Here is a 17,358-nt window from a genome sequence, read left to right as displayed (position 1 = left end):
AGAAGTGTATTGGTACAGGTATAGCATTGCAGTTGTAACTCTGTCCAGCGCAGAAATAGCATGTAGAAAGGATGCTAATGGAGCACACAGCTAAATAGAATAATTGTGCTGTTGTGATTCTGCTACTGAGTTTTCCCAAGTAGATCAAGCTTTATCCTGAAACTGCAGTTCATCTGCAAAAACTAGAGCAATCTGTTTCTTTTACTACAGTTAGACAGCAACAAACTCTTTGGTGCAAAAGTAGTTTGCCTGGCAGAGGAAGTACTTACTCTGAGAAACAGGAATCAGCTGTAATGGGTGCAGAGCAACTTTCCTACAGTCTTCCCATTATTTTTATAGATCACCAGACTTAGCGAGGTCCTAGTCCTTGACCAGGTGCTTCTGCAGTATGAATAATAACTGAAATAGTGCTAGAAATTAGTCTGCACTTGGATTATGATACTTTAGCAATAGAGGAAAAAATTCATGTGCACCATGAAAATACTTAGAGCAGTTAGAAAGGAAAAAGAAAAATTCCAAGCATACATGCATTTAAAAGTCTTACCTTCTGGGCTTCTCACTTGCAGGTTCAATCTCACTGATTGCTTCAGTCCACATCCTGAAAACAGGCCACTAAATATAAACTACTACAATCAGGTGAGCACTGATTTTGAAATAGAAGCCCAGGGGGATTTTTCACAGAGGGAAAAAGGGAAAACAGTTCTTTTGTCCAATCTTCTAATTCTTGCTTTAAACCCAGATCCACCAAAACATCTATGTCAAAATTTGGATAGTTATTTCAAAGTATTAAAGCATAAAAAAGTATATAAAACCTAATTCTGCTGAAATCTGGGGGAGTTCCTCTGTTTAGTTTCATTTATCATTGTCCCTTTGCAGGCTGTGTAGCTCACTATGATGATGGTTAGACACTGATCCTTCACAGGAAGGGAAAATTAATTTGGTCTAAAAAGAAGAGGGAAGACTGCATTTTTCAGGGGTCCTGACAGTTTTGGGTTGAGGGTTTTATTTCAGGATGGATGAATGAATTTGCTTTCAGATGTTAATATTGGAATGATATTTTTGAACAGAGTAGTAAAATTATTTCAAGAAATTTTGGCAAATAAACTGAAATAAGTAAACTTTCAGAATATATATCTAATGTTGAGTAGGGGATTCAGACTGAAATTAGGCTTGCTGTATAATTGGTATCGACACATCTTAAGTTTTCAATTTCATGCTATTTTGTAATAGATTTCCTGCCTTGACAAATGCAGAAGGAATGTGATACAGTAGCAATAAAATCTGGAGACCAAACAAGAGGGTCTTGTGGTCATTTGAAGGATGGCCAGTTTACATAGGAGACTGAACATGACACACAAACCAGGACAGCCTGAAAGAAAGTAAAAGGTAACAGAATAACGCTACTAATGTGACAAAGTCCTGCTCATGCCATAACCTTACCTTAATAAAATGAAATACTGGAACATTTTAGACCTGATGAACAGGTGAAGCAGAAGGAGGCAAAAACATATCGTGTCTAGAACTAATCCTGCCTGAAAAGGCTTTGCAAAAAACTCAGCTCCCACATGACAATAAACGTCAGAACTGCATTTGAAATATAGCTCTTCAACAGTTCAACTCCCATTTGACTTTGGGTTGCAAGACATCTGCAAGAAAATGCTAACGTCTGTCTGCCTGAAGCTGCCCCAGCAGCATGCAGGATGCCTGATGCAAAAGATGGCTTCCTTAAGCCCGCTAGCCAAGCCGAGAACTTCACGTACCACAGACCTTACATCAGCACCTACCTTCGTAAGAACCCAGGCATAATCACTGTGTAACTCTGTTGAAATCAGCAGAGTTACTGTGCTGAGAAAGCAGCAGCTTCTGTGTAGATAAATAAAGGTAAACAGAGTCACCACATCCTGATAAACACTCAGGAAAGCCCCACTTATTAAAGGAAGGAATAGTTTGTCAAATGTTAAATACCTATTTTAGAAGCATCAATATTTTCATTTTGTCTTCACTGAGTTTAGTGAAACCAAGTCTCTTTATGGTAATATTGTGTGGTGGCTTATTAGGTGTCCAAAACCCATCACTTTAATTTCAAGAGCGTATGCAATCACTTTTCCACAAGCAAAGGTTAAAAAGAAAATCCTATTACAGATCTTTCAGAACAGAAACAAGAACTCTTGTGAATTTATTTTCTCTGTATCCAGTTTCTATTTTTCCTATAAACAGAGATTTTAAAGTATTTTTGCAACAGCGTCCATGCACGTTTAAAGAGCTCAATTTAGTCTTTAAAATGCTGATTTCTGCTGCAATCCTCCTTGTCAGCATTACTAGGGACATTGCTAGTTTTCCATGGTTAATATCATGCACAGCAGAACTTTTAAGATGCTACAGCAAGAAGACTCAACAAGGAAAAAAAAAATCACAATGGATGACAGCTACTGAGACTAACTTAAAGTTCTCATTTTGATGGAGATACTTTGTATCCAGTAGAAAAATGGTTCCTTCTAATTAAGTGTGAATATTAAAAGGCCTAGAGAAAGCCAAGCTTTTCATTGGCAACAGGGAAGGGAAGCATAGCAAAGGTTTTACAGAGAGAGCCTGCTCTGAACAGCACTGAAAATAAAGAGCAGCATTATCATGGCTGTTCTCTGCTCCTTGCAAGGCTTGTAAGCGACTGCAGTCTTGTCGCTACCAGGATGTTTCTGTACAAGTACCAGTGTGTGCACACCAGTAAATACTAGTTCTTTTCACTTCTATTTTCCTCATCAAAAATAAATACCTCAGATGTGAATTTCTGCTCTGTGCCTCCTTGTCAGCACTTGAAGGGACACTGTGATGCTCATAAAACTGAACCATTGCACAAGTGCTGCCAAGCTATGTATTTGATGACTTAAGCCAAACCACAGCCAGCCTTGTTAAACAAATGGATAACAGAAAACCATAGGTTCAAGTATGGGCTGAATTTGCTGCCTGACGTGTTACTGGAGCCCTGGAGTTCCACTGAGCTCCAGGGTACAGAAATGGGAGTGCCAAGGGGAAGCTGACAAACGCCAAGTCCTGCAAATTTTCATTCACTCATTCAAAAGCTCCGTGTTCTTTCTTGCTTTCACTCTTCACCGCCATTAGATTCATTTTCAGTCTTGCAGACACAGTTGCAAATGTCATACATTAGGCTGAAGATTAATTTAGATTAACTCAGCACAGAAATAAAAATATTTTGTCATGGTCACCACCAAAACAACTTGCATGGGGTGTTCACAATATGCTGCCATACTCTACTTTCATGATCCTTTCACGGTGGGCTTACTGCTGCTTGGCTCTTCCTTCCAGAGCTACACCCATCGCATACCAAGTCTGATACTTTCGCAGAAGAGTTGCTGCTGGATGAGAAGATGCAGCTACAATGCCTCTCTCGCCACCCTTCCACGCCCTTCAGGCAACAACTTGAACATAAGAAAATCCACAGCTCTTTTCATACTCCAGCCACCCCTTTAATGCTGGAAGGACAGGTTGATAGATTTTTGATTTTTAACCTCAACTCACCATCTTTCTAGTTTTGCCAAAGTCAGTAGAACTAATTACAATATTGCCAATGAATGAGGCTTAAAGGGGGGTGTCAGTGGGACCTACCATGAAGAAATCCCTAGCCAGAATTTTTCAGGCCCATCTGATCCTGACAAGGAATTAGAAGGAACTGAATTTTCACCCCATTGACAGCTCATGTGATGAGAAGCACCAACTTAATACTGACCTGCTGTTTTTATGAGGGCAAGGTGTTTACCTTTGTCTCTCTTTTTCTCCCTGGTTTCTGTCTTCTGCATTGAGGTAAGAAAAGAATCTGGGTTAGGATCTCTCTCATATGCTCTATGAAGTATGCTATGAGCAGCCAAATGAAGCCTGGTCGCACACAATCAAGAGGTAATTATGGGGGACAGACCATCAGTGAAGTGCTTCTTTTTAACCAGGATAACTGACCACTGAAAGCCTGAGGAGAATCCATTGGTTTTATACAATTATTGCAATAGGACATTATTCTGGGTCAAATCAGGTATTATGGACTTTGGTCCAGGAATTACGCAATGAAATTTCATAATTCTTATTAAGCAAGAAGATAAAATTGGTGGGTTTTTTTTTTTTTTCATTTTTTCTCTAAGACACTAAAGGATTATCCATCTCAGCTGGTATTTCCACATTCTCCGACTAGATTGACAAAAACTCATTCTGGTTCCCTTCTAGGCATTGCATTAAAAAGTGAGTCACATCATAATTAAACTTTAATGACAACATCTGTTGAGCTAACATGACATGTTCGTCCACGGAGGACTATTCTGCTTCTTATTTCACTCAAACCAGAACTGAGCATTTATTCAGCCTCAACAAAACTGGACATGGGACAACAGCAGCATCCCAGCTACTTTCCCCAAAATAAAGATCTTTCAGAAGCACTTTTAATTGATTTACAGATAAAATCCTGCTTTAACCAAACTGGATGGTACATAAGGATCAGTGGCGGAGAACACTAAGGACTGTGTTTCTTCTATGCTAAAAGAATACTCCCTTGAGCTGCAGCCTGCTAACAGGACAAAGAAGGCAAAATACACTGGGAAAGGAGTAACTTGTTTTCATGGATAGCTAATTAGCCAAAGGCCTCATATCACCACCCAGTAACATGTGACATTAGACCACCCTTAGCCATCCTTACTTTTACAATCAGCTGCAATGTGTGCTCTGGATAAAAACAGGATGGTAAATGCCTATTGTGCTTCTCCCCATCTCACATACAGTCTCACTGAATCAATAAGGGGAAAAAAATTCAGCAGATCCTATACACTGTACAGCAAGCATTAAAATAATGAATATGTCATTTATTAGACTGTTATTGTGCTGATTAATTGCAGCCAGAACAGCCCACCAGCCCTGCACTGCTAAATATACAGCAGGCACCACTGGCTCAGGTCCCTGCCTGCGCTAAGGGATCTAGTAACAGCTCCAGTCCCTAGGAAAGAAGGAGAAAAACCCCAAACCACTGTTATGCATGTAGCTTGTGGGGGGTACAGACAAGAACAAATGAAAAATCATACCAGATCAGACTTGTTAAAATGCCCTTAAGTGTTTGTGCATTAATTTTGTGTCAAACATCAATGCCATGGCTAAAAGTAATCTTAAAATCCTCCCATACTGTACATTAATTATAATGGCATATTAACTAGCTAGATGTCAAAGAGCTACTATTACTGGTTAAAGCATCAGATGGCTGCCAGAAAAAAATATGTTTGCTGCTGTTAAAAAAAGGAGAATCCATTAAAAAATGAGCCATAACCAAACCAACCACAGAATTAACATTAAAATGCAATTATCTATACTTTAGAAAAAGCTTCAAACCCTACAATAACAAAAAATCCTACCAGCTGGCCAAATGCTACCTCTGAAATCCTGTGGGTCTCTTTCTACCACAGCAGTTCTCTAGTCTTCAGTTTGTCTCATCCATATGTAAACTGGGCAAAGTTCCTACACATAGTTTACAAAAAGCATTTTATGATACATAAGAACTTGCAAGAACGAAGTTTTACCCCTACTTCTGAGATCCAACAACTGCACAAAAAATGCCAAGCATTTCTTGTCAAAATGTAAATCTATTCTTTCCATCTCAGAAAGTTAATCCAGTCTTGCTGTTGAAATTTTCACAAACCAGTGTTCTCTGGATGGAAGCAGACAGGTCAAGTCTTGCAAGAAACCATGAAAGGAAAGACAAGGTGAATGACAGTGGAAATATGTGGACAGTTGGAACAATAAAATCATGACCTAGCTTATAATGAAAAACTACAGGAGACCAAAGTCCCCCATTTACCTCTCATGCAAGAGGGAATAACTGCACCATGGTAATAACATCTATTTTAGGACAATTTGCTGTCTCACCAGATTGATTTTTTCTGTAAGCTTGCCATTATTTTGCATTAAAGTAATAGCTTGTGTCCCATAATTGATTGTGTTTACAAAGAGAGAACGATAATAACCCTCAGCTTTTAGCAAGCTCCTGACACAACCATATCACCTCCTGACAAAGGCATTGTGCACCCAGGAGCTGCTAAGTGCCTTCCAGCTCCTCCTTTTGCATTCTGCCCCCTCCCTTTTTAAAGGAGGATCAAAAAGTAAAAACAGATACAAGAGAGTGAAATCCACACAGATATAACACACAATCATATATACTTCCACCTTGTTAGGTATATTCTGTACAACCACTCGTAAGAGATTGACACTGCCTATTATTTCGGGATAATGGGCTTTATATATCATCACTAAATCCCAAACTGAAAACAAAACAAAACAAAACTGGTATCTGATACACAGCATCCAAAAAATTTGTGGGTGTGAACACAGTGGGACTGCAGACACAGTGCGACTGCAGCAACTGTGGCTACCCTTGTCCTACCATGTTAATGGAGGCCAACAGTGAGCATAACCACATCTGTCAAACCATTACAGATGGAAATCTCATGGGGACAGATGTTCTTCAACCTGCGTAGGATTATACAAATATCCACAGACATTCTGTGTAGGACCGAGCAGCAGGCGTCAGCATAAGCAGTGAATCAGGGTCAGTCAGGGTTGCTGTGGAATTGTGCTGAACGTACAGTTTCCAGCTATATCCCTAAGCTCTGCATACAAAAGATATCTCGGGATGTACCCAGTACTGCAATTAGAAATGCAGAATGACTGATGGGGCTGCACACTCAGAACAGAGCTAACCTCCTGCCTAAGTGAAAGAAAAAAAACCTCTACAATTCTGATTTGGGGGGGGAGATAATTTTGCCTTTTTTATTATAAAAAAAAAAAACACCACACAAAAAAACCTACCAAAGCCCAACAACAACTAAAAAACTCCAGCCACACAGCACAGATCACTGGAAAGCACTAATCCTTGAAGAACCGTGGCCACTTCCACAGATAGTTTCAGAACTGATCTACAAGATAAAAATGAAACTTTCCTATTTGAGAAGATCAAGACTACTGTATCTTGAAAAGTTAGCACACTTTGACTTTTCATTGCTATCATAAAGGGGAATACACTGTCAACATATCACAGTTCCCCCATTGAGAATTTTTCCTTACTTGTAATTTTATGCTAGTTCAGCCTTGCATTTGTCATTCTCCAAATTAATGCAACAAGGGATTGCCCCAAAGGAAGGTCCAGTCCTCCCAGTCAGAATGACATGCAGTTTGACCCCCTGTTATTGCCTCACAGTTGTAGAGCAGCAATGGATCTAATAAACTTATGAAAATTATCTCTGGAAGTAAAGTCAGCAGTCACCTCCTAAACCATTTCTTTAAATGCATAGCACTCTATTGGGCAATTTTCTTCTCTTGCTTGGACAGAGATTCCATTCACGATCCTTTTCTGACTACATGCTGGCTGCAACAGAGACCATGTTGACTACGTGCAAGTTCAACAGAAGTTTGTAGCAAGCAAGATATTCTAGTTCCACATCACAGATGCATTTTCAGTATATATCAGACAACAGAACTCTGTTGGGTGTCACAAGAAAATCCTTTCAAAGGACAAACAAAACTAACTCTTGTTAATTCAGAATTTCATAGTTTACAAATGCCATTACAGTACAGACTAGATTTCTTTTCTTTCCTATATCCTTACCCTTCTGCTCCATTTCTCCACTCTATCCTCTTCTACAAAAAGTTCATTGCCTTTGAGAATGAGCTCTCCAACACAGGAGATAAAACAACGAACAAACAAGTCAGATAAAGCAGCTGGTACAACATAGTGCCATTGTTGATAAAGACATTTCAGCCATATTCTAGTGTTAAAAAAAAAAAAAAAAGTTAAAGAGAAATGCAGAAAAACCCTCCAGAGTAGTAATTCCCAAATTCAAGTGATATTGGAGGAATAAGAAAGGAATAAGAGGAATAAGAAAACTAAGACATTCATGTTCACTCACAAGTGGTCCTCCACAGCAGTGGATCAATCTTTACTTGTATTTACAGAGTCCTGTTGGGTGTAGCAGACTTGAAAGAGATGTCCACACCTGCTTCTTTATCACCACAACATTTTCAATCAATAGTACTGTCCTTGCCTCGAAAACTGTGCCCAGCTGATAGGGACTGCAGAAACCACACTTACTCTGGAAGCAAGTGCTTCCAGAATACTGCTGTATTCAAATAGCACAGCTCCCTCAGATATCTTCTGCAGAACAGTCTCTAGTAATTGCATTTATTCCTTGCTGTCCACAGTACAGAAGGTTCCTCGCCCCTGATAAATCACATTGTCACCTGGTCCAAGACAATACTAACCTTGGAGAGTGGGGAGACAAGAGCAAAGTAAGAGATTTCTGTCTCCTTTGTTGAGGAGCCTTTGACCTGGCAGTCCTGACACTCTGGTGGCTGCCAGGGACTGGCAGTTGCTGCCACCGGGCGGCTCAGTGAAGAGGGACAGCCAGTGCTTCCAGGCGGACACCACTCCTCTGCACACCAGCTGCACACCCAGGCACCAAGGCAGAAAAGGCAGGCAGCAGTCACAGGGTGCTGCCCCCTTTTCTGAAGAGGGCTCAGTGGCTGCATCAGGCAGGAACTGACTTCCCTGCTGCCTGTGCTAACCTTTCTGTAGGGGGTGGCATTGTCCAGAGAAAGCTGGGGAAAGTGATCTTTCTAAAAATAAATAAATAAGGCACAGAAGACAGTGATCTATGTGAAAAAGAAAGGCTGCACTGCACCTGCTCAAAGAGACTGGGGGCTATCCAAAATTCTTATGAAGGGCTCTAGTGAAAGCCAAAGCTAACAATTAACCAACTACAGGCACATTCTTGATGCTTGTTATAATTAACATCACTGGGGAGAAAAAGAAGAAATGAAAGACAGCTTGAAATAGATGAAGCGAGCAAGAGAGAATAACTCAGCAGGGTCTGTAATCTAATCGTTTAAGACATGGGACAAAAAAATAACTCACCTAGGGAAAACCGTTTCAAGCTTATAGTTTATCTTTTATGAGATGAATCATTTTAAGATTAAGAATCTTAAGAAACTGCCCAGAACTGCAGCAAAAAGCAGGTATATACAAGAGTGTCATTCTCAGCAACATAAAAATTTTATCTGCCAAAATTTCCTCCCTGACTTTCAGCACATCTCACACTGAAGTGGTTGCCTTTGCACCTTCAGTCCACTTTGATTTCCGCACTTGACCAAGCTTGAAAAAGATTACGGACTCCATTTGCATCATATCATATTTACTCTTTTTTTTTTTTTTTTTTTGACATTTTGATCTAATCTTAACAACAACAAACAAACCAGACTTTCATTTGTAACATGGCAAAAGAGTTGACAGAAGACATTACAGTCTGACTGGTTTTGGAACTGGAAAGAAATTTTCCTCCTTTTGGTGCCAAGTTATCAAAGGTTGATCACTGGCTTATCTTAGATATGCAGTTCAGTTCACAGATTTGGAAAGTGGAAAATTTAGCAATTTGTTAGTAAATCATTAGCTTTAAAGGATGTAGTACACTGCATGCTGACCTTCTTAAATTAGTAAAAGAATTTGTAGGAGGGTATGGATCACTGGTTGGTGAGCCTACCAACAGTGAACTTCATGGCTTTTAATTCCCATTTTTAAGTTCATAGTTCCCATATGGGCCACAGGCTTGACTAACTACTAGTTTAGTTCACTGGTACATGGAGCTAGTGATCAGAAGAGAGAGAAGGTTTAAAAGCCTGAGATTTTGCTGGCAGAAAGAGGCAGATAGAGGTATCCTTGCTTTGCTGTCTCCATCCTTCTTACAGAAAGGAAACAAGGAGATCTGAATTGAGAAAGGACACAGCTTGAGATGCACATTACACAGTGCCATGGGGCTCTATAACCAGTAATGCTGGATTTACTGCAAATCACTGGTGGAGCAGATGGAGAAGAAATGAGGTAGCAGCCTCACCACTGAATTAATAAAGTTGAAACCTAGTTCTTAAGTCCACTTGTAGATTCTTCAGACACTGGCATTACATGATCACAAGCATTGTTTCCATATACAGTAAGAGAGATTTAATTATTCATGCTCCATTCCTTTTGTACCTTGAAAGAAAAAAAAATTCTTACTTTATTCATAAATAGTTGACTCATCCAAAAGTTTTCAAGCTAGTCAGCCTTAATGAAACCCACATGACAGCTACAGATCTTGAGTTTCCACTCCAAAAGATAATGGTACTAAATACTACATCAACAAATAAACTTTCAGCCTTGTCCTCACCTCTCAAGCATTAATGTTAGACTACTGCTTTTTTATTGGAGGTCCAGTAGCCTAAAATCAACATAAAGGTGGAATAATAAGGTTTCCCTGGATCTTTTCAAAATCTTAATGCAAAAGAAAAGGCCAAATACAGCTTTCAGATCAAATAAAAAAACTGCCAGCAAAACCTATGGGGAGGGGGAAGGGGGGGATGGACAGTCGTAGAAAACGATCAAATCAAGAGGAGCTCATCTAAAATCTAGGTCTCAAAGTATCCTCAAAGGTCATCTAGTCTATCCTTCTGCCACAAGATGAACTACTTTACATCACTTTAGAGAGCTATTCGTCCACCTTGTTTCTAAAGGGCCACAAAGATGAATCTCCACACTTTCCAGATGATGCATCCCAATGTTTCAGCATTCGTTTTAGGATTTCCCTAGCCAACACTTAATCAAATATTTCTTTCTGCAATTTAAAGAATTCACTGCTTGTCCTATTCATCATGGACAGAGAAAAGTTTATTTCCCCTCTCAACTGCATACATCTTTGATTTTGTTGATATTGTTGGATTCAATCTTTCTTCTCTGTGGCAACCAGCCACAAATCTTTCTTCAGAGATTATTTATTTTGGACCTTTTATCCCCCTTTGTTTTCTTCTTTGTCCTTTCTACCACCTTTCCCGGTTTCTGTGGAACTGTATGGCCCACACCCAGATGCCACACATCAACATTAAGTAGATCACAAGGACTTTTTAGGAATTATCTTTTTTGAACTACCAGACCAATTAACATTTTCCAGTTGTCCAAGTAACTCACCAAACACTTCATTATCCTCTGAAGACTGCTGTGCTAGTCTGGCTGCTTTCGGACTCTCTTTAGCTGCTTCCTCCACCTTGATTTCAGAGTTCTGTAAAACAAGATAAACAGATTACGTCTTCTTTTGCAGTTACAAACCAGAAACATTCTTCAAGCTTAACTACACACACATTAAATTCGTTATGAATACAGAAGCATTAACACAGAGGGTTTGGGTATCTTTACTCTCTCTCTATATATAAGTGCTTTTGCAAAATATTGAGGGAAAATACCCTCAGGAAACAAAGCTTTGGCTTTTTTTTTTTTTTTTAAGTCTGCTTTAATCTGACTAGAGGATATAAAATGGAGGACTAGAGAAGACATCTAAATAAGAGAGAGATCTTAAAAAAGTTTCCACCTTTCCTCCTCATATTTAATTTTCTTTCTACTGACATCTTCCATTGTTGACTTAGTTAACCAAGAGATCAGAAGACAGTGCACAAATATTTCTCCTTATAGAGCAAAGGCAAGTGAGCTAGGAGAGAGCTACCGTTGCTTTAGGAGCAGCCATCTTCAACTCTTTAACTAACTGGGGTACTTACTGATTAAAGCACAAGTACTTATCTATTTCTGAAACAAATCCGCCAATTAGCTACCTGGTATTAGACTGGGCCCAGAGATTAGTCAACAGCTTCAGCACTTAAATTGCCAGAAGTCAAAGCATTTAATTTCCTAGCTAGAAGAGACTGAAGAAAACACAACCTATGAAGCACTGAGTTTTAAGTATTTATATTGCTACTAAAGAAAAAATAACTCATGTTTTCAAAATGTTTTACTTTGGTACTCAAGAGAAATGTTCATGCATGCTTGCAGCAATGCAGATAGTAAACTGCATATATATGCAGTCAACTGTTGAATGGATATGAAGTGACTGATGTAATATTAAATATTACTGGAAAGAGTTGACTATGAGTTGAGGAAGAAAAAAAGATAAATGTAGTATGACTATGCTTTTTGAAGGACAGATATTGCTCTATTCAAATACATGCTAATTCAGAATACTTTGTGTGATGTTTTGCAGAAATTACCTTTGTACAATTTATAAATTCTGACTTATATTTTGAAAATGCTACTATATAATCTGTCCATGAAAATTACCAGTTCTGCGCTCAGAAACGTAGCATACCTCCAAACTGTAGGTCTCTTACTTCCTCTTATTAATAACCACACAGAGGATATAAGAAGATAGGTAGATTAAGTCTGTCAACCTCCCTACCGAACACAGGAGTACAAACTTAGGGCATGTAAACTCAAGAGACTTTGAAGCAAGACATCACACTTTGTCAGGAAAAAATTAAAGATAGACTACTGGTGTCACACAGCAGCAGTCAGTAATTAGAGAAAGCAGAGAGAACAAGAAGGAAAAGAGAAACTGTGATTCAGAGGAAGAAACACCTGCAGAAGAGAAAGGATTTGGCACACCCTCAAGGCACCAACCCGAACATCCCACACAGAAAACCCATCAGCTCTGTATCTTTCAAAGCTGAGCAGACAAGTCCGTTTTAGCAGATGCCCACCTCAGTTTGCAGTAACTAGTGTCAGTTGGGAAGATGAAGGGACCCAGTCAGAAATCAGCAGTGGCTGTACTGGAAGACAACTTGCTTTAGGTAAACAACTTTGTGATCAGCACAAATACTTAAGCCCTGTTCCCACAGATATAATTTGTAAGTTGTGGAGCCCCCCAGTTCACAATGTGTTGGGTGCTGTCCACGCACACAAGGGATGCCTGCCAAGGTCTACAGCATCTGTACTGGTTTACAGAATAACTTGCACATAGAGGCCACTGATTCAGTAAGCTGCATACTGAAGTTGGGTTCTCCATCCTGTTTTAGTTGCTCTATAGTGGGCAGCAAGTCAACTACATCTTCTGTGTAGAAAGAGATGGAAAACAGACTTCAACTCTGAAAAAAGTAGAAGAGGACATCTGCTACAGCAGAGTGAGCCAATCCCAAAGTAAAAAAGACACTAAAAATTGCACCATCATGGATGAGACAAAATTTATACAATCTGATGATCAAACCAAGTTCAAGGTTTTCCCAGATGAAGGGGACAGCTGAACTTCCTAATCAGAGCTACTGCTCTAAGTTTTGTAAAGATAGTGCTTATTAGCTCCCTTTTCAAATGTATCCCACGTATTAAGTGCATGGAAAAGCTGGTGGTGCTGGAGGAGAGAGATTGCTGTTCCTCATGCTCTAGTTCCTCTTGGGGAACAGCTGAAAGTCAGTAACCTGCTTGCAAAGCATCAAGGGCAGTAGCAACAAAACACATACTCAGCAGTGTCTATGAAACTAGGTGTCACTCCAAGTTCTTACTAGGCAGATGTTCACATTCCTTACTTTAAAAGTAAGGCAGTCTCAGGGAAATTGAAAAGACTGAGCCTTGAAACATTTTGATTTGAGTTAAATCACTGTGCTGTCTGCTCCCTGGATAAGCCACAATGTTGCTGTTGACAGATGTCAGCTTCAAGATGTTGACAGGGAGAGTCCTGTGATCAGCCTAAAACATGACAGTGAATGGTTGGATGTAAATCCACTTGCCATGGTTTCTTACACAAAACATGAAAAAGATTTATTTTGCTTTATTATTTGCAGTAAAAATTTTACATGAAACATTATTACTGGCATATCTGATAATCGATCTAATATTTGTATTACAAAAAAAAAACCACAAAAAACAAGAAAAATCACTGCAAAAGAACAACCAATGATCCAAATGCTCTAAAACAAGTTATATTGTAAACCAACATTTTAAAAGACAAGATTTAGACAGTTGCTTAATTCTTTTTTGATCATCCTAAAAATTCTTAAGTGTTTCTATCCTTCCAATTAATGAACAGAAAAAGTGAAAGTACATTCCCTTACACTGCCTGAGCTGTGCCAGGAGGGATTGTTTACTTACAGTTACAATATGCTTGTGGTTGGTTATAAAATAAAGGCACTTTGTACATAACATAATAAATGTAATTCTATCTAGCTCTTGCTTTCAGGTTGAGCTCTCAACACAATTTCAGAACTGATGGGCAAAACAGGTTCATTTTACAGTATAATTTCCCAAGAAGTATAGATCTGCATCCTCAGACTAACAACATTGTTACCATGAAAGTTGGAGAAGTCCCTTGTTATTTTCTTCTCAGAGACCTTTGGTCTCAAAGTTTTAAACTCCTGTCCACTGTGAGGAATTTTACAGGCACAGCTTAACACAGCCAAACAGATGCTGTGGACAACCCTTACTAGCATCAAGAATTCAGGGAATGGCAGTTGTCCCTCTTCAGGCAGGCAGAGATCTCCTGTAGCTGAATCAACAAGTACGTTCAAACATCTTCCTGAACTCATCCATTCATTATTCTTAACTGTGGAGATGTTCCAACCCCCTTTTCCATTCATGCAGCACCAGGCCTCTTGTACAGAATGTGAATGGTGAATTTTAACAATGCCATACTGGCTCATTTGTAGTCCCCTGAGCAAGACTACTGCCATCACTCAGAACAGGGTTACACCAGACTGAAGTTGGGCTCACGTCATCTCTACAGCTTCAAGCTCTTGAAAATGTTCCAGGAACTCCTATATCAGTTCCTTCTTCAGTCCCCACCAGTCATGAAAAGGATTCAAGTTTTCCCATTAATTTTCAGGTAAATAATTTTTTTTTTTTTTTCAAACAGACAGCTAACCACAATCATTATCTTCAGTTTTCTCATATACCTCATAGTCTCAGTTTAATTTTCACTTCTACAGATTCTTTACATACAGTTTCTAAAATGCAATACTCAAAATATTCTCTACTCAGTAACTTCTATATAGAGCAATTATTCTTATGTTCCTGTGCATGTGTCAAAATCTTATTTGAGCTATAAGGTAAAAGAATGAAAAAAAGACAGAGCTATGGAAAGAGAGAGAGAGTTTTCCAAGGACAGTGTTCTGTTCCTCTCAGCTTCAACAGTACAGTGGTGCTGCTGCTAATGTCACCAATGGAGAATTTCAAAAGAAATTTCCACAAAAGGATCCCACCACTAACCCCCAAGGCAGACAAAGGCCCTTTTTCAAAAGGTTTAAGATGCCTCAAACACATTATGCAGGTCTTTGAAGAAATGCATTCAGTCTATTTTAAAACCTTAAGATACTAAGGGGTTGCAGTAAAAAACTGAATTTCAACTCAAAATCTTGCTACATTCCCCATTACCAGTTCCACACTATTTTGCTACATGCTTCCCTCTATTTATGAAGGGCATTTAAAAACTACTTCTGTTTGTGGAGAAGTTCTTCCAAATTGGGTTAACAGACAGGACATCTTGCCTTTACAGCAGTTCTGTTTAATTTTGAGAAAAGGTTCCTGACCACACTGGGGTTCTCATACTTTATAACTGAATTAAAATCTCTTCAGCTCAGAACATAACAGATAAAGACAACTAATGGACCCACAGTAAACTACCAGTGAACTTTTACTTGTGTGTAAACTAATCCCCCACAATGCTGAGGAGGGAGGTTCCAGCATTTGGCAGGGAGAAAACAAGTTATTACTTTACTGTGTCCACACTAACACAGGCTACTTGCATTTGGGAGCAAGGTGCTAAAATGACAGTTTGGGAACAAAACAAAATAAAAAACAGGAGAGACAACCTTGTGCAAGAATCAAGGTTTTCCCATGAATACTGTGAACTGAAAAAGCCCCAACAAACCTAGACTTGTGTACCCTATAAATAGGGGCAGAGGGAAAGGAAAAGATATGCAAGTGACCTCTTACTCTGTAGGTACCCTGAGACATTGCCAGAATCCGTAATTCTCATAAAACAGCAAGGAATTTGGAAAACAAGTTAAGACACAAAAATACGCTCCGGGTCAATATTTTCAATTTGAAGCAAGAATCCTGTTACGTGTCTTTCACTCTGCTCACATTAATCCTGAAACCATACACAGGAAACCTGAACGTGAATCACATAAAATTCAGACAAGTACGGGCAGAGCGATGACTTGCTATTTCCTCTACCAATCCCACCCCGGTCCTACAGAGCAGGGCATAGCACCACATCAGCTGTATGGGCAGAGCTGCGGCACACACAATACAAAACTGTGAAGATCAACATAAGGATCAAAACCACACTTAGGAACACACTGAGTTTTGACAGCCTCCAGAACGCTTGACCTGAAACTAATGTTATTAAAGCACACATGCTGCCTGCTTTGAACCCAGGTGGTTTTCCTATAGTGCCACTGCAAACAGCATCTGGCAGGCACACTGATGGATGCAGCTCTTGACCTAATGAGTCAAAGAGGAACCATAACACCACTCAATAAACAAAATCAAAAATAGGTGCGTTGGACATCAAGCACAATAGCAAATCTCTTTTACAAAAGCTGTTTAAGCAGATTTCCAGAATAGTCTGAAGTGTGACAGCTATCAATACTGATGCTTTCACAGTCTACTCATTACCTTTACCCTATCCAGACTGAGAGTTTGCTAATTTACTTTCCTTTGAATACTCATTTTAGCCACATACTGAACAAGTACAAATATTTCACTCCCTATTTCTTCAAGAAAAGGATGTGGTTTAAGTCATAAACACAATGTTGACGCTGCAGCCTCAACTCTCAGTGTATCTCCTTAAGAGCTTCATATACATTGAACAAGGGTGGTGTCTAACCCTAGACTAGTAATTGTCAAATGCCACCACCGGAGGTCTTTCTGAAGGGTAATAATAAAAAAGTGTACAAAAGCAATCCTGTTTCCTTCTGCTAATGAAACCACTTCTATATTCTAGCATATTCATAAAATTTGTAAGGAATTCATATAGATAACTGACACATCAGAAAAAGATAATAAAGGTCATCTAAGCATCTGAATACTTCATCTATGCTAAAAGCACAACAGAGATGCAAAAACTAGCAACAAGACACAGAATGAGGCATAATAGTTAACAGGAAAACACCTCAACAAAATTATGACCATTTAAAAAAGTGCAAAATCACAATCCACTAGTCAGGGAGAGATGATTACAAATATTTTGGGCTTTTTCCAGGCAAAACCTGCCTTTCAACCTTGTACATTGAACTTCGCGTGTCGCAGGTGTGAGTTTGGCAGTTTGTGGTAAATAAAAAGCAAAACGCATGCCACCGAGATCCTCAGCCTTGAATCCTCCTTAGGGATTATACACAGGACTGTACAGGACTGTCAGTGGCAGTAAACCTGTTGGTCTGCCCCTTTTGACCACAGGACAAGAGGAGAGACGTAAAAGTGGTGACAGCTCTCTGTGGGGTACAACGCAACGGTACAGCACGCCACTCGGCAGTACTACGAACTTG

At 39.3% G+C, this 17,358-nt stretch overlaps 1 protein-coding gene across 1 annotated transcript in view; it reads right to left on the bottom strand.

Moving 5' to 3' along the window:
- The window catches only part of MBP (myelin basic protein), an 83,273-nt gene that overhangs the window by 47,648 nt on the left and 18,267 nt on the right, over positions 1-17,358 (bottom strand). The window contains exon 2 of the mRNA XM_010078555.1: positions 11,027-11,117. Within this exon, the coding sequence (XP_010076857.1) occupies positions 11,027-11,117 (91 nt within the window). The remainder of the gene's footprint in view (positions 1-11,026; positions 11,118-17,358) is intronic.

Source organism: Pterocles gutturalis, unplaced genomic scaffold, assembly GCF_000699245.1.
Source record: "Pterocles gutturalis isolate BGI_N339 unplaced genomic scaffold, ASM69924v1 scaffold5783, whole genome shotgun sequence".
Lineage (NCBI taxonomy): Eukaryota > Metazoa > Chordata > Aves > Pterocliformes > Pteroclidae > Pterocles > Pterocles gutturalis.
Note: the sequence above shows the minus strand (reverse complement) of the source record. Positions and strands in the feature narration are given on the sequence as shown.